The sequence below is a fragment of the Phalaenopsis equestris genome, unplaced genomic scaffold (assembly GCF_001263595.1).
Source record: "Phalaenopsis equestris unplaced genomic scaffold, ASM126359v1 Scaffold000410, whole genome shotgun sequence".
In the NCBI taxonomy this organism is placed as follows: domain Eukaryota; kingdom Viridiplantae; phylum Streptophyta; class Magnoliopsida; order Asparagales; family Orchidaceae; genus Phalaenopsis; species Phalaenopsis equestris.
Window position 1 is genome coordinate 150,881 of NW_018164851.1, and position 24,448 is coordinate 175,328.

General features: G+C 37.4%; 1 protein-coding gene across 1 annotated transcript in view; it reads left to right on the forward strand.

Annotated features, from left to right (window-relative positions):
* Positions 1-1,969: 1,969 nt before the first annotated feature.
* LOC110026987 (trafficking protein particle complex subunit 1) overlaps positions 1,970-24,448 on the forward strand; it is a gene marked incomplete at its 3' end in the record, with an annotated part of 34,761 nt that continues 12,282 nt past the window's right edge. The window contains 3 exon segments of the mRNA XM_020728237.1: positions 1,970-2,322; positions 2,393-2,507; positions 21,769-21,887. Coding sequence (XP_020583896.1) covers positions 2,075-2,322; positions 2,393-2,507; positions 21,769-21,887 — 482 coding nt within the window. The 5' untranslated portion in view covers positions 1,970-2,074.

The following is a 24,448-nucleotide window of genomic DNA, read 5'->3' on the forward strand; positions in this document are numbered from 1 at the left end:
AACTCAGTACGCGGCCACAAGAGATCTTGGCCTCGAAGGCTATGCCCTTTGCACCAAGGCCATAACCCTCCCATTCTTCTTCCCTGTCACCTAAGTCCAAAGCTCGAACTCAGACTGCACAGTGGTTGTACGACTACCACTGCTGCCGACGGAAATCTGGGGTTGAGTGGCCGAGTGCCTCTTACGGAGCTACTCAAACTCTTCTGTAAAATTAAAAGCAATATTTAATTGAAACTTTGAGTAGTAAGAGTTAAAAATAAAGTTATATATATAACCTTGGCTTTTATGTCGCTTGAATTTTGTGTCACTTTCAAGTATAACAATTTCTCAAACAATGTCCTTACACAAAAACCTTGGCCGGAGGAAACACCATAAAGTTATAAATGTTATAAGAAATAAACACAAAAATTTGTATTCCAATACATATAACTTTGGCTGGAGGAAACACCCTAATTTCAATTCGAATAATAACAACCGAGCTATAAGAAACTAACTATGGGGCATTAATCAACACAACAATGTAGGAAACTTTAATAATCAGGGCAGTAGTAATCTGAGATAGATGAACCAAAATGAGCCGAGCATAAACGAACAAATTTTTGTCCGTGTTTGACTCATTTATATATCAGTGCAAAAGATTGTTCGTGTTCAGCTCGTTTGTTTAATGAACGAGTCGAACACGAGCTTCTTAACGAGTTGAACACGAACTGTTCGCAAACAATGAGCCATTTTGACTGCTTTAGTTATGAGAACTAGGAGTTGCAATCACTATATTTTAAAGGCTATTTGATTTACTATAAAAGTAATGCAGTGTAGTAGTAATGCATTGCATTTGAAATATTTTAAAGTTGTTTAGTTTAGTGTAAAATAAATGCATTTTTTTTTGTTTTAAGAAAAATGAAATTAATGTAAATTACATGGCTAGCATATAATAGAGAAGTTGAATCAAGTTTGGTTCTAACTCAAAATTAACGGACTTGAAATTTATTGACCTCAAAATTGACCTTAATATTAAATGAGTTAGAAAATCCAACACGAACTTGACCCAATTTCAACCTGCTGACTCGAGCATGAACTGTATAATTTAATATCAGATATAAAATTATTTGTGTCAAGATCAGATTGATTTCCAGTCAATGTCGGGTCAATTTTGGGTCAATGGGTTATTTTTGGGTTAGCAGGCCAATTTCAAGTCAGTTTTGGGTTGGGAGTTCAACACAAAGTCTACGAGCAAAATTAAACTGGTAAGGATTCTTAACCCAAACCCGACTCGAAAATTATTTGAGACAACCAAAACTTGAATTTTTTTAGTTTGGTTCAAGTTGAGTTGGCACGTCGTGTCAATTTTGGACACCCTTAGCATACAAGGGTGGTAGGGGCAGCAAGCCGATAAACATAAAAGTTGATCAGTGACCGCCGGTTGAAGATGAGCAACGAGAAGGCGTTCACAAACATAGGCCCCGGGGGCAGCCTAAAGGAGCAGCAGACAACGACCACTGTTGCCTGGCAATCTTTTACTTAAATCAATATATTTATAAAATTTGCTAATTATAAAAATTGTAAGTACACTATAAATAAATTGGACAATGAATTTCAAATACATTATTAATTTATATTATATTTAAAATTCATGAGATTAAATATCCAAAAATTTGAAGGTATTCTTCCATACCAACTACCCAAAACATTTAATATAATATTTAATATGGGCTTGTAGTTTTGAGTAAATATTTTGGATGGTTAAAATCTTATATTTAAGATTTTGAGTTATTAAAATATTATATTTAAATTTTTGGTATTTAAAATATTATATTAAATGTTTTGAATGATTGGTATGTAGTTTTTTTTTTTTTTTTTTTTTTTTTTTTTTTTTTTTTTTTTTGGGGTATTAAATATTTAATAGCATCTTAGGAAAAAAAATATTTTTAAAGGCTTTTCTTTTCTTTTAAAATAGAAATAGAATGAACATATGAGGCCAACGAATTATTGAAGGGCATATGAGCCCAGCGACTATCTCCTGCTCACCACCGATAGATATTACTCAGGCAGACTTGAGCGGCGAGTGGTGGCGACGATGCAGTTTTTCGGCGGATTAACGGCGGCAGAGATGTCCCCATCTCCGGCGGCGCCACCTGGCACCGCAACTGGACTTGCGGGAAACAACGCCAACATGCTTTACATCTTCAACCGGAACGGGGTATGCTTGCTCAACCGGGAATGGCATCGACCTCTCCGCACTCTCGACGCCCAGCAAGATCAGAAGCTCATGTTCGGTCTCCTCTTCTCCCTCCGATCCTTCACCGCCAAGATGGATCCTACTAGGTACGCTGGCGCCGCTGTTCTTTGTTAATTTTTTTGCTTCGATCTCAAGTTTATTATTCCCTTTGCGCAGCGTTGACAAAGGAAATCTCGGGGTTCCACTTTTGCCGGGACAAGGATGTTCTTTCCACAGCTTTAGAACAAATACTTACAAGCTGAGTTTGATGGAGAGCCCGTCTGGTATAAAGGTCTTTGATCAAACTATGTTTCTTGAAAACTTATTTTGATTTTGTATATTTTTTGTCTGTTGCTTTGCTAATGGAAATCATCTACCTTGGGATTTCATTTAAATGAGTCTGGTGTTAAGAGCTGACGGCTATCTTTGATGAAAGTGCATAGCAACTGATATAAGATGTTATTGTCTATCCCAAAGTTATGCACCGGTTTTCATTCAAGCTATATAATAACCCTACTAGTTTCTCTTTTCTTTATCCTTGGCTAGCGTATCGGGATGCTTCTCACATAAGGTTACAGAGAAATGAAATTTGAATAGGGTAGGAGTAAGAGTATGATTAGGAATAGTTGAATCCTTTAGGATGCAGAGTCCCTTATCATTTTTTGGCTCATACAACTCGGGGAAGACCTCTGCAAGAAGGATGCAGAAGAAGGAAAATGAATTTGTATCTCCAACTTGAACTCGTCGTCTACGCCAGAGGTGGAAGGAAAGGATGACAGAGATGATCAGCTAGTGATCTGATGCCCCTTGAAGGTGGGAAGTTGCCTTATTTATACGACTCTAGATGGCTCCCTCCCTGCCCTCCTAAGGTGAGAGAGAGATAGATGGAAAGATACTAAATTATCCCCGTACAGTATGAGGTCTCCTTTTGATATGCCAAGGAGGGATGACAACACGGTTGTTAGATCACCTATAAATGAGCGTGAGCACGTGTCAACCTTTTAATGATAATCTTTACTTCGATAGTTTGTTCATCTCGAGGGATATCAGTTGGTTGAACGAGAACTGTTATGGGAAGTCAACTTTGCCTCCTAGGGACATGGCATTTGAATCTTCGACATTGTGGGGGAAGAGAATTGGGCGGACAAGTCAGCTCGACGAAATGATCATGGTGAGCCTATTTGATGAGCAAATTGAGTGGGCTAGGTTTTTATGAAGGGAAGAGGGCCTAGTATGCCTTCGAAAGACCCACTAACTATGACATTAGTCAAATAGGCTTGTTGAACCCATGGAGGCCAATTACTCTTACACACATAGTTCTCCTATTTTCTTGTTCCTTTGAACCGTAACTGCAAGAAAAGCAAGAGAATGAATATTTCAATATTTATCAACATTGATGTTTAGAAAGGCTATACGACATAAAATGCATGTCCTTCTCTAAAAAGTTTTTTGATCTCTTTAGACGACAACCCATGCAGTGACTTGGCTTGCTTATGACGGCTAAAGGAGCTTCGACTTTGCATTCTCCACAATTTGATTTGTGGTCTGACGAATTTAGAAGGCACCTTCTTCGAGTTTGGACTGTCATTTGCCTGGGAGCCACAAGCTGCGTATAGAGTGTAGTTTCTTACTTATTGAGTTCATACTATCCTTTGCTTTTAGGGAGTAATAACTTGAACTTCTAGGCAAGAATAGAGTTGTTCCTTGCTCAGGGGCCTCGGCTTGCCCTTAGGGAGAAGTTACTTAAACTTTTCAATTTTAGGAGTCCACATCTCTTTACCCGTTTTGTTATCAACTAATCATATTTCCAAGTGAGGTGGGTTATGATGACATGTTATTAATGAAAATATTTTTATAACGGATGAAAATTAAATGGAATTTGTAAATTCTAGTACCGTCAGTGTTACTAACATTGTATACAAATTGTAGCTTCTCTTTCTGTCAGAAATACCCTTCATGTTCTTTGAAAAAAGATTTACTTACGAGAGTTTGATACTTGTTTGAACATCTTTACGTTGTCAAAAAAGGAGAAAAGTTTGAAGCTTTAAAGGCAGTAATAATATTAGTAATTATAAAATCTTTTCAGGCCTTAGTTTCCCTGCAGTCTATAGGAATGCCACGTGAATCCTATTTCGACCTTCTCTTCCTTCAATTGATCCTTGGATTTTTTGTTATCTTAACTTCCTATGATGGATGGCATCCCGATTGAGAAGTTGAGGATCCCAAAGGAAGAGGTTGATGACAGCCTTGCAACAAAAAAAGCTGGAAGAATTCTTCAAGAAGGAAGAAGACACGACGAAGGACGGGATGATTGGAGATTACCTTGGACCATCTTATAGAGAGTTCCTTTGCTCTAGGCCTTTCTTTGAGCGATGTAGAGGAGGTCATCCAAAATGTTAAAGTAGTGATGTCTCTGACCGAACCTCTTCCGTCAGGATGTATCACTATCGATCTGAATGACCCCGCAATAGTCCATATTTTTGATATGTTGAACGACCTAAAAGGGTCTAGCCTTATGACACTTCCTGAACTCAGCTAGGGCGGTAAGACTGTTGTATCCTAAAATATTAAAAATAGATTCTATTCGTTTGTATAGGATTTATGAATTACCACATGATCATCTTGTATTCTTTGGTGTAAATGCATCTATAGACCAACGACTTGACCAGGCATTTTTCCCCGATAGGACTGCGGGTAAGAGTCTTTAGGAATGTGTGCAGGAGGCATTGATCTGCCCCTCGAAGGTATTGTAGATTCCTTTGATCAATGTGCTGCTTCTTTCCTCGCTGAGTATGATCAATTGTTGCTTTCAGAGAAAGGGACTCACGACCTTGATCAAGGTGACGATGGTGGCGGCTTCTCATTAGCATCCAGAGGGAGGCAGCTTTTCATTTGTTGCTCTGACTTCCAGCTAAGTGTTCGCACTAGCTGGGGAATTGTAGGTGCCAATGCAGATAATGATAGGTACCTTGCATAGACAAAAGGTTGGTGATTGCAATCGATCTGAGGGGGGAAATGATTGTGATTCAGGCGGACAATAGTAGGCTAGGGAGCGTATCATTGATTTGGAAGCCATGGAAATCATCGTCGATCTGAATGCGAGAGAACTTATCGCCAACTTGGAGGTGAGATCGATGAAAACCTCGGCAAACTGTCAGGAAACTTCACAAAGATTAAAGAAGGTGTAGACAAGGCTCATTCTCTTCCAACATTGCCTTGAATCATGTTAATTAGAATAGTTTTTGTTGGGTGAACGCTTGTTCCTGCAATGTCTTCTTCAGTTAGAAAAGATCAGTCTGGATGATGTGAAAGAACGAAGCCTATTTCTTTTTTATTTTTGACTTTACATGATTGTTTTAGGCGTAATGGAGGAAAAGGATTCATGTAGTCTGCCCCACTTAGTGGCATAAAGGCTTGTCGTTGTTGTATTGTACATGATTGTTTCAGGCATATTGTGCTTTTGTATTTGTATCTGCCATAATGTATTTGTCACAATTAGAACTTGACCTATTATATAGTGATGTTGTGAATCTTAACGATGTTGAATTAATCAACTATTTTTTTTACTCTTATCGGTTTTCATTTAGCTGGTAATCGTTTGTGATTAAAATTTTCTGCTTAGATTTATTTTTAAGTATTCAAACCACCTTTTCATTGGTATTTTTGTCATTGTACCTGTAGTTAGGTGGGAATGTATAACTGATTTAAACATCCGTTCCCCTTCCAACACATGCATCGAGGAGCACATAAGTATTATTCTTTTGCTACATCTAGGAAGATATGAATACCCTGATAACTTTTCATTTAGCTTCTCTTTTTTCTTTTAGGAGTAAATCCCCTATTTATCACCATAGCTTAGTACAATAATTCTTTCTTCTTGCCGAAGATGGCTACTGCATTGGAGAACAGTCATACGACATTTCTTGGGGCGAAATTCCAGAAGTTTTGATGGATGGATAATATGGCTATGGCCGACACTCGATCCAACTGTGTGTTTGATACCATTGTGATCTTGCAGTTGCCAAAGGAGGATGAGGCGTTGAACACTCTGCTCGAGCATGAAGTTTGTTGTTACCAAGACCAGTTCAGACTAGCTCTTTGCTTTCGTCTGTGCAGAGAGGTTAGGGATATTTTGAATTTCTATGGGATAGTACTCGCTCATATTTGCCCGAACTCGATCGCAGTCGTGATGTCAATCATCATATATGCATGGTCATTGAGATTATATTGGTTGGTGAACTTCTTTCGACACTTGTTCACGCTAATGGCCTATTCCAATTGCTCGATGATTTTCTCTTCGAGAAAAGTGAAGCTGTTCGATCTCAAAGCAAGATTTGAGACTGGAGGAGGAAATTCTGCTTAGTTCGAAGCAAAAGTGACTGGGAGATTCTGATGATGCCACAATTGTTTGTGGGAGAAAAGTTGAGTCTTCACACATCGACTTTTAAAGAGTTGTTGTTTGTTGAGCATTGAATTCTAGCAAGACATGGAGATCGCCAGATCGGTGTTAAAGCATATACTTTGCCGAAATTCCTAACTAGTAAGCACGTTGTCTCCTCGGCTAGGCATCGAGGTGATATCAAGTTCCCTGAATGTTGTCATGACTAACTGTTATCTTCCTTTTCATCTTCGTGGATGCAAGTAAGGATACGAGGGCCCCAAACAGTTCAACTTTAGAGTGGATTAGGTCAATACTTGCTCTCCCCTCACATGAAGATGCAAACAGAGTTGGGCCTTTGACATTGGCATCATATCCAAATATTGAGTCTGTTGACCCCCCGATGCTAGGAGGTAGTGGCCCGACAGTGATTCCAATAGATGAAGAGTAAGAAAAGAAAGAATAAGATGACCTATCTCACGTTGCCAAAAGAGACTGGCTCACACGGTGCGTCCTACCGCATTGCAGATGTGAGAGTCCGTAGGAGTTCCTCGAGCTGTAGTGCCATTTGTGCCCATGTTGGAGGGCAAGTGCAAAGCAATCATAAGTGTAAGATGGTTTTGTAGGGCTTCATCTCCAGAGGACAAGAGTAGAGGTGGAGTCGAAGAAAAATGAGTGACCTCTTCGGTTGCTCCTCCAGAAGTCCCATCATGGGAAGATATCGACCTCAGAGGTCGAATTGCTACATTCAAAATGGAGAAGAGTAAGGCCTTGGCTTGCTTGACACAGGAGTGGTTGTGCGAAGGAGGCTACTCCTGCAAGCTGTTAGATTTGCGCCCTGTGATTAGTTCAGAAAGTTTGGAAGAAATGGCCGAGTCTCTCGAATAGCGTCAACTCCCTTTGGCATCCATGGAGAGCATGACCTCTTTTTGCCATTGGATGTTTACATTTTGCTATTTACTTCTCTCTCTTCTTAGGTAGCAACAAAAACTACAACTCACTTAAGAAGAATCTGAGATAAAGTAGCAGACTTGGGCAAGCAGATTGAAGAGTACCAGATCCAGACAGAGAGTTTAAATAAAGAAAAGTATGCGCTGCAAGCAAATTTTGTTGAAGATGCACGCTGGATTGTCACGTGCAATGCGCATGTGGAAGATTTACTGGCGGATAAGGTAAAGTATTGAGTGGAGTTGATAGAAAGAGAACACTCTATTGAAGAATATAAAAATGCCACCACCAGTCTCTATGCTCAATTTAAGCAGTTGAATAAGAACACTCAAGCAAGTGAAACAATGGTGGAGTAGTCTCTATGCTCAATTTAAGAAGTTGAATGAGAACACTAGAGCAAGTGAAACAATGGTGGAGTAAACGAAGAAGGCGGATGAAGACCACAAATTGTTAATAAAATTAAAGGATGAGGTCATCGTATAAAAGGAGCGGCTAGAGGTCTGAAAACTTTAGTTTGTAAAGTGGTCCCGTCTTTGATGTAGGATGATACAAATTGCTTTCTAGAGCTCGCAGTGGATCCTGGAGAAAAGGACATGGAGAAGGACGACACATCCACAAATTCTTAATTTTTTCTTAATTTCTTTGACATTTTATTTTTATACTTTTGCTAAAGTGATGATCCGTGTTGAGGTCAACTGTACTTTAAACACTGATGATTGTGCTACCAATTTAAGTCATCCTTTAGCATGATCCTGACACCTGGATTTCAATTCCTTATGTCTGTTTATGCTTGTGAGATGATAATTTACTGACTGTCGTTAATAGGCGACAACCACCAGATGATAACTTTTGTAGCCATTTGAAGGTTTTCTGCAGAGAAACTAAATAACTTGATAAATTAGCTTCATCTGCATAGATGTTTATCTTTCTTTTGGTTCAAATCTTATGTCACTCTTGGGCTTAGCAGGGATTCTAAGTTAAATTGTCACTTTGAAAGGGTCACACCTTGCAATTGACGTAGTCAGTGGATCTTGTCACTATCATAGTAGGGTGCCCATTTAGACGTGCTATAGGAGTGACTCGCTCGCCACTCATTACAATCTTAGTGCAAAGGGAGAATTTATTTGCCTAGGCTTGACTTGTGGCCAATGAATATACTTCTTGATTGCAAGAGAATAGTGGTTGCTTGAACGTTGACGATAAGAATAAGTTATGACTTGATTATAATCTTTATGAATTTGCATGTAAATCCAGATGGCATGAATTTTTTATTCAAAAAACTTTATGGTAGAGAAATCCACGTATTCAATTCGCGGTATGGAATATGACCACTTCACTGTATATTTTGTATTGTATAATATGACAGATGAAGTATATATATTAATAAAACATAAATTATAAATTAATAACTTCTTCTCGGAATATATATTTCCCAAAAAAATTGTTTTGGAAATCGAGCATGAATAAAGAAATAAATTGAGGATCTCCTAGATTTGATTAGTTAGAAAATATTTCCTCAGTTGCTGGATATGGAAAGTCTTTTCTTGTAATGGACTTGTCAAAATTTGAAGTATTATCAATTACAGAAAAACAATAAATGAACATAAATGCAACATAATCACGCTAGCGGGAATTTTGTAACATTTCAGGTCATTGCTCTTAATATTTTTTTCTTTGGCCTATAAATTACCATAAGCGTTATTCATATGAGGTTCAACGAAAAAGAGTGTTCAAAGAATGATAAAAAGTCGTAGATGTGATAGTTTGACCACTATAGGGGGAGTGATGTTGGGGAAGACGAATTGAATGATTTGTTGATCTCGCTATCTTCCCTCTGAACTTCTTTTTCATTGGTATCTGAATGGGGGGCTTCTTGTTCTTTGTATTCGAAAGTTAGATAGTTTTGATTCAGCCAGCGAGAAGTTTCTACCTTGGACTTTGAGGGATATTCTTCCCAACAAAGTGACACATGTGATATGCATCAATGTCATACGCCCCTTCCTGGGTAAGTAGATCTCTGGGAGGCGTTACCGCTACTTGGGTCCGATTCATCCATTTGATTCCCTTGTTGCTTGGTTTGAACAGTGAGTGGTCATACTGTGGCAATACTGTCAGTAAAATCTTCACCTTTTTTAATCTTCTTATGATACATGAGGAAGGAACCTCCCTTTGCTTCAGGGGAAGTAAGCTGAAAGAACAAAGAAGTCACTTAACTGTTGGAAGGTCGGAATGTGGAGTTCTCCGATTCAATAGGTAAAAATGGAAGAAGCGTACCTTTGCATTTTAGCCTTCACTAGTTTATGATTTATAATGTAGCTCATCTGTAGTTTTATTATACTGATTTTACTGCTGGAATAACAAAAGTTCTTACTCGTTCATTCCTTTTCTTTCTTTTTGAGTACCCGAATTTTAATTTTCCTACTTTTAGTTTGCCGAAAATTCTTGCGAGTTCTTTTTATTTCCTTCAGGATGAGTTCTTTAAGTCTTGTGTAGGGCGATCTCGGAAGTTCACATTTATAGAAGTTATTTATCCTCTTCTGCGTGCAAAGCATAATATAACATGTGATTTTTATTTGTGGTTCTTCAAGTTTTTGCATTTCTTGCTAATTTGCTTATGAATCCGATTAGTTAGAAGCCATTTTTCATTTGGAGAAAACACACCACCTTCAACAAAGACTGTCCCCCGCTTGGGGGATTTTCGACTCTCCTGCACATCTTGCTTTCTAGAGAGCTTTTGGACATACTCCTGCAAGATTTCGTCTCTTTGGGGCCTTCAACCTTCCCAACGGAGTATTCTATACCCCTTTTGGCCAGATATGTTAACCCCTTTTGTTGTGATATTTTAGCCAGGACTGTTTCTTAAGCGATTTTTGATAACTTAATAGGTGAAATTTAAGTTTGTAAATAGGTGAAGTGTTGAAGTACTTAGTTTTTCTTTTGTTAGCGCATCGCCATAATGTCGGTATATTGCTATTTTATGGATAAAAAAGATTTTTTTGTCTTTCTTGCTCTATGTTCTAGGGACCGCTTTGTCGAGATGCTCGAGCAATTTATATGCTTCTGATCCTACTTCTTTTGTATTGTACAGTCCAGTCCACGATGGGCGAGCTTCCCAAGTGCTTGGTTACAAACTATAGGGTCAACCTTCTTTAGTACGAGGTCGCTAGCTTTGATTTTTCTTTATTTAACTCTTGTATTGTAATAATTCATCGTCATTCTTTTTTGTTTCTTCTTGGCCTATGTTGGTTGTTCTCAAGGCTCTTTTAGGAGTTCCAACGAACTAGTTAAGCCTTTGCTATTAGTCATTTTCCATTCTTCTAATTCTTCTTCTTCGAAATTTGCGGCCATTAGAACTCACTAGCTGTGAATGTTGTGCTCTATTAGAAGTATATTTTTGATCTCATATAATAGGATTAAAGGGGTTTGCCCAGTAGTTGTGAAAGGAGTGGCCTGAAGTGCCCATAGTATTGATGGTAGCTTTTTTGCTCATTTATTTTTTGTATTTTTCATTTTTTTTCTTGGGGAGATTTAAGATGAGCTTGTCAGCAGCTTCTACTTGATTGTTTGTCTTCAAATTACGTGTTGAGGTGAACTTCAAGCATATGATTGGCGTAGAAATTCTTCACCTTGTTAGTGAATTGAGTTTCTTTATCAGTCCTGATCAACACGGGCAGACAATACCAACATATGATATCGGTCTATTTAAAGTTATAGATAATGTTAGTAGTCATTTTGGCTAAAATCGTTGCAATCCATTTGGAGAAGCAATCAATAATTACCTAAATGTAATTCCGCTGTCTTGTGGCAGGAGGAAATCGACCGAGAAAATCTATCCTCGATATTGCCAAGGGCTAGGGATTAGTTATTGGTTGCAATTTGTGTGAAGGTTTTTGGTACATAGGGGCTATTTTTTTCTATGGCTCGTATTTTTATGAGAACTCTACCACATCGTTTCTCAAGGTGGAGCAGTAATAACCTTTTTTCTCAATATTGTGTTTGCTAGCATTTTTTCTCTCAAATGGTTGCATTCTTCCGAACGTATTTGTTCAAGATATTAGCCACCTCACTTTCTCTTACACACCTGAGGGATAAATAGATTATCGACTTCCTGAATAGTTCGCCGTTGAGGATTATATACTGTGCATATTTATTTTGAACTTCCTTGATTCTTTAATGCTTGAGGGGATGACCCCCGTAGAGAAATACTCTTTTATAGGATCACTCCAACTCAGGGTGAACTCAGGTTCAATATTTGAAACCTCAACTTCTTCGATAACTGGCCTGTCCAGAGTCATGAACCACTTGCTGTTAAGGTTTTTGCTTTTGGCCAAGAGATTGACAAATTGTTTTTTCTCTCTTGGGATGTGCGCAATTCCGAAGTATTCAAGTCCTCAATTTCAACGTTAGCTTTCAATAAACACTAGCTCATCACTTCATCTCTGACCTCAAATAAGCTGTTAATTTGATTGATGACCAACTAAGAGTCTAATTTAATGAGCAAGTCTTTTACACCTATTCCCAATGTCAGTCTTAGTTCGCCGATGAGTGTTTCATATTTCGTTTGATTGTTCATCTCCTAGAAATCAATTTGAATTGAATGATAGAGTACTATATCTGAAGGGTTTTATAAAACTGTCCTTACTCATTTTCTTAAATTTTTGGATGCTCTGTCTACGAACATTATCCAGAGCTTTTCTTCATGGGTGTCAATTTCTTCACTTATCAGCTCTTCCAAAGAATTTGCCATGAAGTCTGTGAATACTTGGATTTTTATCGCCATACTTGGTATATAAGAAGTATCAAACTCATTTAACGCCGCCGATCATTTAAATAATATTTTAAAATGATCAGCTTTGGCTGATACTGGCTTCAACGGATGGCCAATTATGACAAACAATATGTGATTGTAAATAAAGACACAACTTTTTTATGTAGATGATTAGTGCCGGTGTCAAATTCTCTATTATCACTCCACGAAGGACTTCTCTCATAACATATGAGGAATTTCTTCCTATTTTCTTCGCAAACTAGAATTGAGTTCACCGCTTCTTTCCAGACTCCAAGGTAAATAAATAAGTCATCTTCTGCTTCAGGACTTTGTAGTAACGGTGGGGATGACAATAGAATTTTAGCTGTTTAAATGCTTGTGCATACTCTTCTATCTAGATGAAGTGGCTGGAGCTCTTCATGATTTTGAAGAATGACTAGCATTAATCGCTCAATTTAGATATGAATTTGTTTAACCCCACAATCCGCCTTGTTAGGGTCTGCAGCCTTTTTGAGATTCCTTGGAGGTGGCATGCCCAAGATGGCCTCAACTTCCTCTAGATTTGTCTTTATTCCTTCTGATGTAAGCAAGTTATCCAATGAGTTTTTCTGATGTTACCTCGAAGGTACACTTTAGCATATTAAGTTTGAGAATAAACCTTCTCAGAGTGTTTAAAGTTTTTTTCAAGTCTTACATGTGTTCCTTAGGTGATTTGCTCTTAATTAAGTGATAATCAATATAAATTTCAACGTTTCTTCTATTTTTATTTCTAAAAATTGCATCTATTAGCCTCTGATAAGTAGTTCTGGTTTTTTTTATGCCAAATGGGATTACATATTTACAACATAACCCCTCCCTAGTGGCAAAAATAGTCTTTTTTACATTAGTGAGGTGCATTGTAATCAGATGGTAGCTTGAGAATGCGTCTAAAAAACTTATGATGGGGTATCCCACTGCAGAATCAATCCAGGGGTCAATTCGTGGTAAGGGATGACTGTCTTTGGGGCATGTTGAGTTCATATCGGTGAAGTCAACACACTTTTTTAACTTGTTATTGGCTTTACGGACTATGGCAATGTTTGCTAATCAATTCAGATATTTTACTTCTTTGATGAAGTCTACTTCCAATAACTTTTGGATTTCCCATCGGATAGGCTCGACGAGATTAGTAGCTCTCATCTTTTACTTGATCGACTTGTCTCCTTGAATGATATTGAGTTTATGGTAGGCTACATCGATGCTTACTCCTAGCATCTCATTTTTTATCCAAGAAAACATGTCGTGATGCTCACTTCTTTGGAAATGGGTACTTGCTCTATAGTCTCCATGGCTTCCAATTTGCTACCTTTGTATGTGTCAAGTTAGAAGTCTTCTTCTAAATTCTTCACAACTTGTAAGTAGCATGTCTGAGATTGAATTAAGCCCCCTTGGACAGTGATGACCTCTTCTTCACCTTGAAATTTAACGGCAATATGTTAGGTGGAGGTCATGATCTTGAAGTAATGGTCTGCCAAAGTTGGAGCGTCCGTCATAACTAAGTTCGCTAAAGTGGTGTATTTTCTCTCTCTTTCCCCAAATTATTGGTAAGAAACTTATCCTATAAGTCTCTTTTATTTCTTCAAAAAATACATAATTTGAAAGTTAGTGTAAGCCTATTATTGGCCACATTATCTCATCGAAGACCCTTTTGAACAAGATATTTACAAAACTATTTGTGCTTATCGGGATGCTTCTAATTGATAGTCTGCGATTAGCATGATGATCATAATGACATTTTGTAAGGGGTTTCCACTGGTGAGCAGATCATCATTTGTGAAGATAATTGGTGGATGGATCGAAACAATTGATTTTGCAAGAGTAGTCGAACTGACTTCTCTTATCTTCAATCGCTTCAGGCTGGACCACGGTGAAGCTTCAAGTCTGTCTATCCTAAAGTAGCTAGTACTATGCCGGTGATGTGTACGTCTCTTGCCGGGTGCATCTTTCTTAGGTTCCTTGCCTTACCTCGGAGTATTCCTTCAAGTTTCTTGTTCAGATCAGCTCTTCAATGAGATTTTGGGGTTGAGGACAATCCTCCATGTCGTGCCCGTGATCTGTATGGTTAGCACAATATTTATTTAGGCCACACAAGTGACTTCTGGCTTGCACTGGCTAGGGCTGTCAATTTGGCTCGTTGTTCGTGAACAGCTCGTGTTCGGCTCGTTAAACAGCTCGTGTTCGGCTCGTTAAGCCTAACGAGCCGAACACGAACAAATTTTTAAGCTCGAAATGTAAACGAGTCGAACAAGAACAACAGTTTGTTCGCTCGTGTTCGGCTCGAAATGGCTCGAAAAAAAATTATATAACTTTTTATATAACAATATATTACATATAATATATAATAATATATTATATATATTTATATCTAAGTTTAAGTCATAACACCTCATGTGGCAATGTGGTTAGTGTCTTTTTTTGTATAGATTTGATCCAGGTTCGAATCCCACACTTTACATCTATTTTTCTCAATTTTAGTTTAACGAGCCAATTTCGAGTCGAACATGAACACACTGTTCACGAGCCGATTTCGAACACGAGCCGATTTCAAACATGAGCTATTTCGAACGAGCTGAACACGAGCCAAGCCTGAGCTCGCTCAAGTTTGGCTTGTTTACAACCCTAGCACTGGCAATACCTTTTTGAAGACATTCATATACACTCTCGGTAAAGTTTCTTCCGTTTCATTAGGGGGAATCAAGGTGGCTCTGGTCTCCTTTATGGCCTTTTTGCATCAGTTTTCGATCAAGAAATTCTTACTTCAGTTAGCGCACTGGCCTTCCAGGGAAGTTTTTGGAATATCTTCGGGTGAATTGATCTCTTCACTCCATGCGATATTGAGGATGTTGTCTTCTGAATCCTCCCTCTATCTCTCTAGTGGTAGAGCTTAGCAAGGAATTATATTCTTCAGCTGAATGTGACTGTTGTCTAACTCCAAAAGCTTAGCTAGAGCTCTTTGTTTTTGAAGAGCAAATGCATATCCGAATGGGCTCTCACGTTGGCCTTGAGCTAGTGCTGCATTGGCTAGAACAGGCTCTAAATCTCCAACATCGAGCATCTTTCGCTTGAATTTGGTAATGAAACTTTTGAGGCTCTTCGAAGGCTCTTGTCGGATTGTTATAAGTGATTGAGTTCTTATGTGGCTTCTAGGCACTATCAAATTGGGCTACAATCATCCGCTTGAACTTGCCAAAAGAAATGATAATTTTTGCAGGCAAGTTGTTAAACCAGCGTTTGTATTCAAGTTGTTAAACCAGCGTTTGTATTAAATGATAATTTCTTCCAAGTCATAAAGAATATGGTACTTCAAGACATTGTTTGTATTCAGGTGGCACACAAAACTATGTGATCGGATGGATCAATTCTTTTTTTGTAGGAATCCAAAGATGGAATTTTGAACTTTTTCGGTGCTTCGTTTTATGCAATCACCATTGAAAAAGCATTCTCGAACGGTTTATGATTCCTCTTATCCTGTCTCATCTCTTTTACTTCCTCTTTTGATTTAGGAGATTCTTGTTCTGGGACGTATAACTCATCACTTTCTTATCTTCTTCCAGCTCCAAAGATAGAGCTCTTCTTTGCCTTGTTCTCAATAGCTGTCTATAGACCACTGATCTTGATGAACCCGTGTGTGTTTTGGCACAAGTTTTGGAATGAGTCCTAGAGGTTTCTTATATTATTTCTTTTATTACTGTCATCATATGATCTTTGAGTTCATTGATCTGCTGCATCACGAATTATGTGGTGCAGTCCATCGTTCTTCTTCAAACTCCCTCGTGATCTAGATCTCCTAACTAGGTTTGGGTATAAACTCCACGCTCACCTCACCTTTTATGATATTGAATCTTTCTAGGACAAAGAGTCCCGTATCATTCATGGGCTCATACAACCTAGGGGAGGCTTATGTAAGAATGATGTCAAAGAAGGAAAATGGTTGCATATCCCCAGCTTCAACTCTTCGTCTCTGTCAAAGGTGGAAGGAGAGGATGAAAGAGATCATCAGCCAGGGATCTGATGCCCCTTGAAGGTGGGAAGGGGTCTCTATTTATATGACTCCAGATGGCCCCCTCTCTGCTTTTGTAAGGTGACAGAAAAAGACATGGAAAGATACAAAACTACCATTGTACAGTACGAGATCTGCCCTTGATATGTCAAAGAGGGATGACAACGCGAATGTCAGATCACTCATTAATGGACATGAGTGTGTGTCAGCTTTTAAATGATGATTTTCACTTCGATGGTTTGTTGATCCTGAGGGATATTAGTTGGGCGAGTTCAACGAACTGATCTGGGAAGTCAACTTCCCTCTTAGGAACATGACATCCGGCACTTCGGCATTGTGGGTGAAGAGACTTGGCCGAACAGGTCAGCTTGGCAAAATGATCATGGTGGGCCAGTTTGATGAGCCAAATGAGTGGGCTAGGAATTTATTAAGGAAAGCAGCCCTCGCCGGCGTTTGGAAGGCCAATTAACTGCAATGTTGGTCAAATAAAGCCCACCATTGACTCTGTTATTAACCCACGGACACCAATTGCTCTTATACAGGAATAAACCTATACTATTTCCGTCTAAGTAGTTTGGTGCTTGGATCAAAATGAGTTACATTATCTCGAATAAGCATTCCTTAGTATTCTATTAAGTTGCCACATCTAACTCTTTCAAGAAAGCTGCTTAACGCATGCCTTCTCCATATTCTTGGGTCTTGTCTGTCCCTGAATGAAGGGTGCAGTGGGCAATTCATTTGTATTGTTTTACAGTTAGGTGAATATTTACATAATTCATGGATTAATACGTGCAATTTCAAGACTCTGTTTTTCCATGATTATACTGATATTCATGGTGATTTTTACATGAGAAGGTGGGAGTTTATGTCTGTAACCATTTAATTGGTAGCTTAAAAAAGTTGATAAAGGTATGGACCATTTGTTCACCCTCAGGTGAGTAGAATAGTGGGTCACCAAAAACTACACTAAAATGTGACCTGCATAAAAATAATAAAATATATTTGTGTAATAGTACGTGCTTGGTGGATTTAGGGTTTGTGGACCTTCAAATAAGATCTACAAATACCATAAATTTCTATATAGGACACCGCCCGTAAAGCAAAACATTATATTAACTAAAACACAGTTTCACAGTCATGAGAACGCTTCTATTTAATGACTTAAGAAGGAATCTATAACACCCAACCCAAAGAAAAATATTAAGAGCAGAATACAGCTATTTGGTGATAACAATTAAACCAGCATTCCAAGTCTCTATAAATCCAATTAAATTCAGAACTTTTTTCCCACCCCGTAGAACCAAGTTGCAGGAAGAGATCAGCTTGGACTAATTCCCATGCATTAACCGTGAGCACACTTTCAGAAATCAGCTGGAATTGTTTTACTTGGCTCATGGGAACATATTCCAACAAACTGCAGTGAACAGGATACAAAAGGGTAGAGACTGTTCCAAATATGGCTTTCTTAAATGGTTAAACGGTGGTCCTAGTGGGCTGAACCGGCCTCCTAAACCTGAATTGATTCAGTGGATAGCGTTTAGAGGCATTTGGGCCTTTCGCCCAATAGTAGGAGGGTCCCACTCCCTCCACTCCACATATATACTTTTATATATAGGTGCTCTGTGTTTTTGTTTCATATTTTGGGGCTGTCTGGCAACGGATTTAGAGCAGGATTTAACCTGGATGTAGGCGAAATCTTGCCAAATGGTCATTTTGGATAAAATAAAGCCGTGAATTTGATAAATCCGGATTTCATGAATTTTGACTGTAAATCCCGGAGTTAATAAATCCCACGAATCGGTGGATTTACGGGATTTAGATGCAGAGCTATTTGGGTTGCTCTACTTACTTGTCAAACAGTTATGTTGGATTTACAGGATTTAGTGAATCCGTTACCAAACGGTTTTTCGAATTTAAACCATTCAGGGTTTAGTAAGTCAGGGTTTATTGGATTTACTAAATCCTAATAACTTAAATATCATCTTTTGCCAAACAGCCCCTATAGAATTTTGCTTGGAGAGCCGCCAACATCTTGTGTTCCCTTCAAGGTTTGTATCCGACGGAAAGGGTAGTGCTTCGGCTGTATCCTTCTCCCGAGGTGGTGATTACCTACCCCGATTCCTTGCTTGCTTGCTGCCATCCCGACAATCCTCTTTCATTCGCAGGATCTCTCCAATTGTCTCTGCTCCCAGCTGCCTATTGCAGCCTGGTTTTTTTCCCGCAACTCCCTTCTTCTTAGCCGCAGCCCCACTTTCCTCTTCCATCCAGGTTGTTTGCTTCCCCTTCCTCCCTGCCGTCAAACCCCTCCTCTTCCTCAGCCGTCTAGATCTTGCCACAAACCCTCCCAAGCCTTTCCCAACCTGCTGTCTCCTTCTCTAGCTCTTCCCAAATGATGCAGCAGCCCCTCTCAAACTTTCCAGCAGCTGTTGCCTCACCATATCACCATTTGCTGTCGCAAGCATCCGGCCGGCCATCCCCGCCTGCTGTCCAGTCGGGGCTCACCCCTTAATATTTTTGTCGTTATTTCCTGTTTTTAAAGAGTCGTCGTTGTAATCGATTTCAATTTCAGTAATAATATTTTTAATTCTATTGTGGTTTGGGTTCTCCGGTATCAAATGGATGAACAACTAAAGAACAGAGGACCTGATTTTAAACTTGTTTCTTGTTTCAAGGAGAGTGGATGCAGTCGGGGTTCACGCGTTCGCCATTGTCTTAGGGTGTCTTTTTATATATTTTGTCGTTATTTCTTGTTTTTTAAGTCGTCGTTATAATTGATTTCAATTTCAACAATAATATTTTGTTTTCTATTGTGGTTTGAGTTAATTCCGGTATCAAATGGATAAACAATTAAAGAACAATGGACCTGGTTTGAAACATATTTCTTGTTTCAGGGAGTGGATGCCGCCTTTTCCTCTTAATACTTTTCTTTCTGAAAAAACGGCCTATGAGTACAACCTTTTTCTGTAGAATACAAAAAGAAAAGAAGGCAATGATTTGTCCAAAAAAAGTTTGGTTTATGGAGAAAGTTAGAAATAGAAAATAGAAAATCTGATGAGATGTTCTTGATGATGCCAACGAGAGCTTCTCAAGATGTTTCATGATCTCATTGATTTGAATCATGCCATAGTTTATGGATTCTCATAATTGTGCTGCCTCTTGCTGTGGTAATTTTAAAATTGAGAGGAAGGGGGCAACTGGCAGGCAAACACGAAATGGAAACTGATCCCTGAACGTGGCTGTCTGGATTGGGCTTGGCTTCATGGGGAAAGAGGTAAAACTCTAGGCAAACAAAACTTGGCAAAGTCATAGAATCACTATAATTTATCTCTCCACCTCACAGCTCCTAAACTAGGGAAACCTTCCTAACTCTCTCAGGATAATCCTGAAAATAAACTCACCAAAAACTTCCCTTTCTGACCTAACAAGAGAGTATTTACGGACAAACACCTATTAACTCCTAGGCCACCTAATTACTAAATTCTATCTCCCAAGGAAAAAATCATTAAATGTCCTTCGAAATAACTTTTATTAATTGAACTGACCCTTCTATTTCTAATGCTGTCGACCGCACACATAGTATTTAAATTTCTTTGGTTCATTTTCTTGTTTTTTTTCTGTTTTTTGAAAAATCTTGATTTATATGACAATTATTTGTTAGAAATCTATTAATTTGCATGTTCATGTTCCTTATGATTTTATGAGCATTTGGTTTTAAGTTATGTAGTAGTTCATGTTTCTACATGATGGTATGGTTATTTTTTTTCGAGAGAAAATAGAAAAAAACACAATATTAATATAAGTGTGCCAAGAAGAGCCTAAGCTAAGCACAATATTAATATAAGCGTGCCAAAAAGAGCCTAAGTAATTTACCATTTACTGGCAATTTGAATTTTAATTTAATTGAATTGATTTTTGCTCCATCTGATAATCTTTTTTGTCATGTGATTGTTTCAATAACATTTTACTCGGTCAAGTTTTTTTATTGGAGCTATTACTAAATTTTATTTGTTAGAAAACTAAGGAATCTATTGTGGTATCAATCATTTACTAATTAGGAGGTTTTTAACTTATGAAACTATCTAGTTTTTTTACACTTAATTGGCTAAAATCTAACCTTTCGTGGTTCTGTCATAAAAATCGGCGTCATTTTTTTTTCTTTGCTGCTTTTCTAGGAATATAAGGAGCATGACAAGCACTTTGTGAACATTTATAAGGATGCCCGTTCAGTTAAGGTTCTATTGAATGAGTTTTTTTGGTCCCCCCCCCCCCCCCCCCCCCCCCCCGGATCAAGGCAGGGCCCCCCTCAACTTATCTGCTTGTGACAAGGGAACATGCTACTCTATTGCTAAGTTGTCATTGGCACATAAAAATCCTTCATGGAAGAAACTTAGATGTTGAAGCCACCAAGAAGTACAATATTACTTTGTCACTTGTTTGGAAGCGCCGTTAAGCTGCTCATCAAAGTCTTGGAGGGAAACAATCTACACGGGCAAGTGCCATTTAGTGGATTGCTATCCCTATCCTATTAAGGCACTCATCAAAGTACCTTTTTGAAGCCAACAACCAGAAATGGATACTGGCATAAAAAAAAATAGTTTGGGTTCAGTTTCAAAGATTAGTGTTGCAATGTTCAAAAGAATTTCCTAACCTTACATTTTTTTGTTAACTCCTCACTGTGTTTTACTTCCACTCCGTAAGTATTGAGAAAAATTAGCTTTTACTATAAGTTTAGTTTTGGTCAATGCCAAGCAAATTACACTACATGCATGTATGCATGGAACAGGTTCTGGACTACTGATGATAAATGCTTGCTTGCGTTCTTTGATAGCAAGTTTTTTCTATTTAAACTCTCAAGGCCTTATGATTGGAAAAAAAAATCCTCAACCACTTTGCCAAATCAGCTGCATGTTATTTGATAGGAAGGGTGGAAGAACTGAAACATATCATTTATTATTAAAACATGGGGTACTCTCACTTTCCTACTTTTTTTTCAGTTAAAATGAATTTTTTTCTCAAAAGGATTCGCTGGTTGCGGAATCTCAGGAAACCCTATCTACTCTACGTTCTCAATGGCTAGAGGGAAATTAAAACTTTATCTAAAATTTTTTTTCCTCACCTGAGATCTTTTCCGAGCAATTAGCAAACATGCCTGAAAAGCTACAAATTCTTTATTTGAATTCTTTCTTATAGACTTAATTATAACGTTTTTTTGTAAAATATGATTATACAAACCTGTAATTCTTGAATTTGATTGAATTTTTTTAATTTTAATTGTATAATCCTTAAATGCAAGCTGGCCCTTTTTTCACATCTAAGGACTTATCTATAGCAGTTTTTTTTTTTAAATTTGAGAAGGCAGTTTTGGTTTTTTTTATATATTTAATTGCATGATCCTTCAATTACCTTTACTTTCTATGCAGCTTATCCTTGTTACACATCCAAAAACTGGGGATCTTCGTGATGCATTGAGGTATATGTACAACTTATACGTGGAGTACGTTGTCAAAAATCCGCTTTATGTTCCTGGATCTCCAATCAGGCATGTTTATGAAACACAACTGACGCTCAATTCTTTGCATCTTGGGCTTAATAAAATAGGAAAGTGTGCACATTTATCAACTTGATTTATTGACCTTATCACCTCACAATATTTGTAGCTATATCAATGCAAAATTTACATAGCTTATCTTTTTTTGTCAGTTAGTTTGCTTTCATCTATACACATATGCTTCATAGAATGCACAGAGAATTTGTCTCTGTTATCATGACAAGTAACTTTTATTCGAACTTGTCCTGTTTCAAGACTAACAGCTCTTTTGTAATTTATTGAGCTCCTAAATGTAGACTCTGGTCCATCATAGCTGCTTTAAATAATATAATAGTGCTGATATCTTTTGTAGAGTGTTGGACTAGGACAATGTTTTCTTCTTTTATGCCTTGTGACGTGAAAGAGTTCATGAGTTTTTTTTTTTTTTTATTTGTTATTTTTTATTTATTTATAATTAAGGGTTCATTGGAATCACAAATAATCTTTGCTGTTATGTAAGGGTAAAGTTGCAGTTAACATCTTCCTACGTCCAATGTTGGTGGGAAGTTTGTGCACGGGGTATACCCGTTTTTCAATTAATATCTTATATTAAAGCCACTAGGCCACAAAGTTTCTATCTCCTTCAAATTACTTTCTTTGGAGGATGAACTCCTAAGTTCATTTACATCATATTATTTTTGCTAATCTTTTCATACAAGGTTATATGATTGAATATTTGTGCATCTGTAGACTTACATTATGGTCTCATTTATAAGATTATCAAAAGTACTACACTTTCAAAGGAACTAAGGCATTAGGAATTGCTCTAGGTGCTTACCCAAGCTAAGTAAGGATTTGATAAAATATAGTTATATTATTAATAAGTTTATTCCAAATGCTAAATATATTTGAAGAGTATGAGTTTATAACCTTGTCATTAAACTATGCTAGAAAAATAAAGAATTTTCATGGAACTCTAGGTTTGACACCTCACTAATATATTAGTTTAAAAAATGCTCATACAATAAATAAATAAATAAATAAATAAATAAATAAACTTAAACAATCTAATAGCTTAAAATCTGTAACTTATATAACCTAAAGATAGTCTAATATTTTTTATTGCCCATTCCATCATTATTTCCACTTCGATGAATTTGTAGCCCTCAATCTTTTTCCGTTTTCTCAAATTCATCCTTTGTCTCCCAAATTTATAATTCTTGAACTTGTTATCTCACTGGTTTCCTACTGTGTATTCTTATTTCTCCAATTCATTTTGCTCATTTCACTGTATTTGATTTTGATTTGTTATCATAAAAGACACTTCTTAAGTGCTAAAAATATTAGCACTTTTCTCTCCAATTAAAGCAAAACACTTGCTTCATTGCCAGTCATCTCAAGACAATGCGCCTGCCTAGGCAGTCTTAGTAATAGTGCCCACATAGAAAGTTTGTAAGGTGAACTCATGTCAACTCATTTAGTGCCTCAATAAGCGTTTGGCCAACTTCAACAATAGAGGTTTTAACATTCATTAAAGGTTAAAGTTGTTTATTTTTTCCATTGAAAAACCTGCATTGGGTTTGATGTTAGAAATAAAACATCTTGACTGATGGCAATAATTTTGATAATATTATTAAAGCATAAAGCATAATGCGATGCATAAGGTTTTATTTTATTTCTTCGCAATGTAAAGTGTAGAGCGAACTGATGCTTTTATTAACCAAAATGCTAATATGTTATGTAAAACTTTTAATGTATTAGTCCATTCATGAACAATTATGAAATATTGACTATTATTATATAACTTAAAAGTTGATATAAAATAGAAAAAAAAATGTGGTACATAGACCTAATTTTGGCAAATAATGAGGTGAACGTACAAATTCAAATTATGAACAATTTTTAACAATTTGTGCTATAATGAAAAACTTAAAAGTTGCAAAAACATTTGTATAATTCAAAGTAAAAGCTGAAATTTAAAGCATATTTAAATTAATGGTCATAAATTTTATAAAACAGCTAAATAAATTATGTAGCCATCATCGTTTCTTTTGTTCACATAATTCCTTTTTTTCTTAAGGTAGAATTTTTTTATCTTTAATTTTTTTTTCCTCCTCTTCCTCTTTTGCATAAATTATATTTTTTTCGGGCACAAGAGGAGCAAATATAGATCGAGATGAACTTGTTATCATTGTGGTTTAACTCACATTTTTTGCCTTACTAAATTTTACATATCACATTCGATCAATATCCCTTGAAGCTACTTCAATTTGTCTCCAAGTAAGATTTTGCGAAGTCTCGTTTCAGTTATCCGGGGAAGAGAAAACGAAGAGCCGGAAGATGAAATGAAGAGTCAAATAGAGGGGAGAGGAAACAAAGTTTGTCGGAAGCCAAGGAGGTGAAGTTCGCTCTATAAATTGTCAAAGTTGATTTACCTATTGTATCGAGCAGGTTATGGTAGTGATGTAGTGCTCGCATGCAGAAGAAAGGAAGCAGGAGGAAGGGAAGCTCTATGCGCTCAATTGTACCCTAGTCGGCCATTGTAGTAGAAGAGAGGAAGAAAGGAGAAGAGC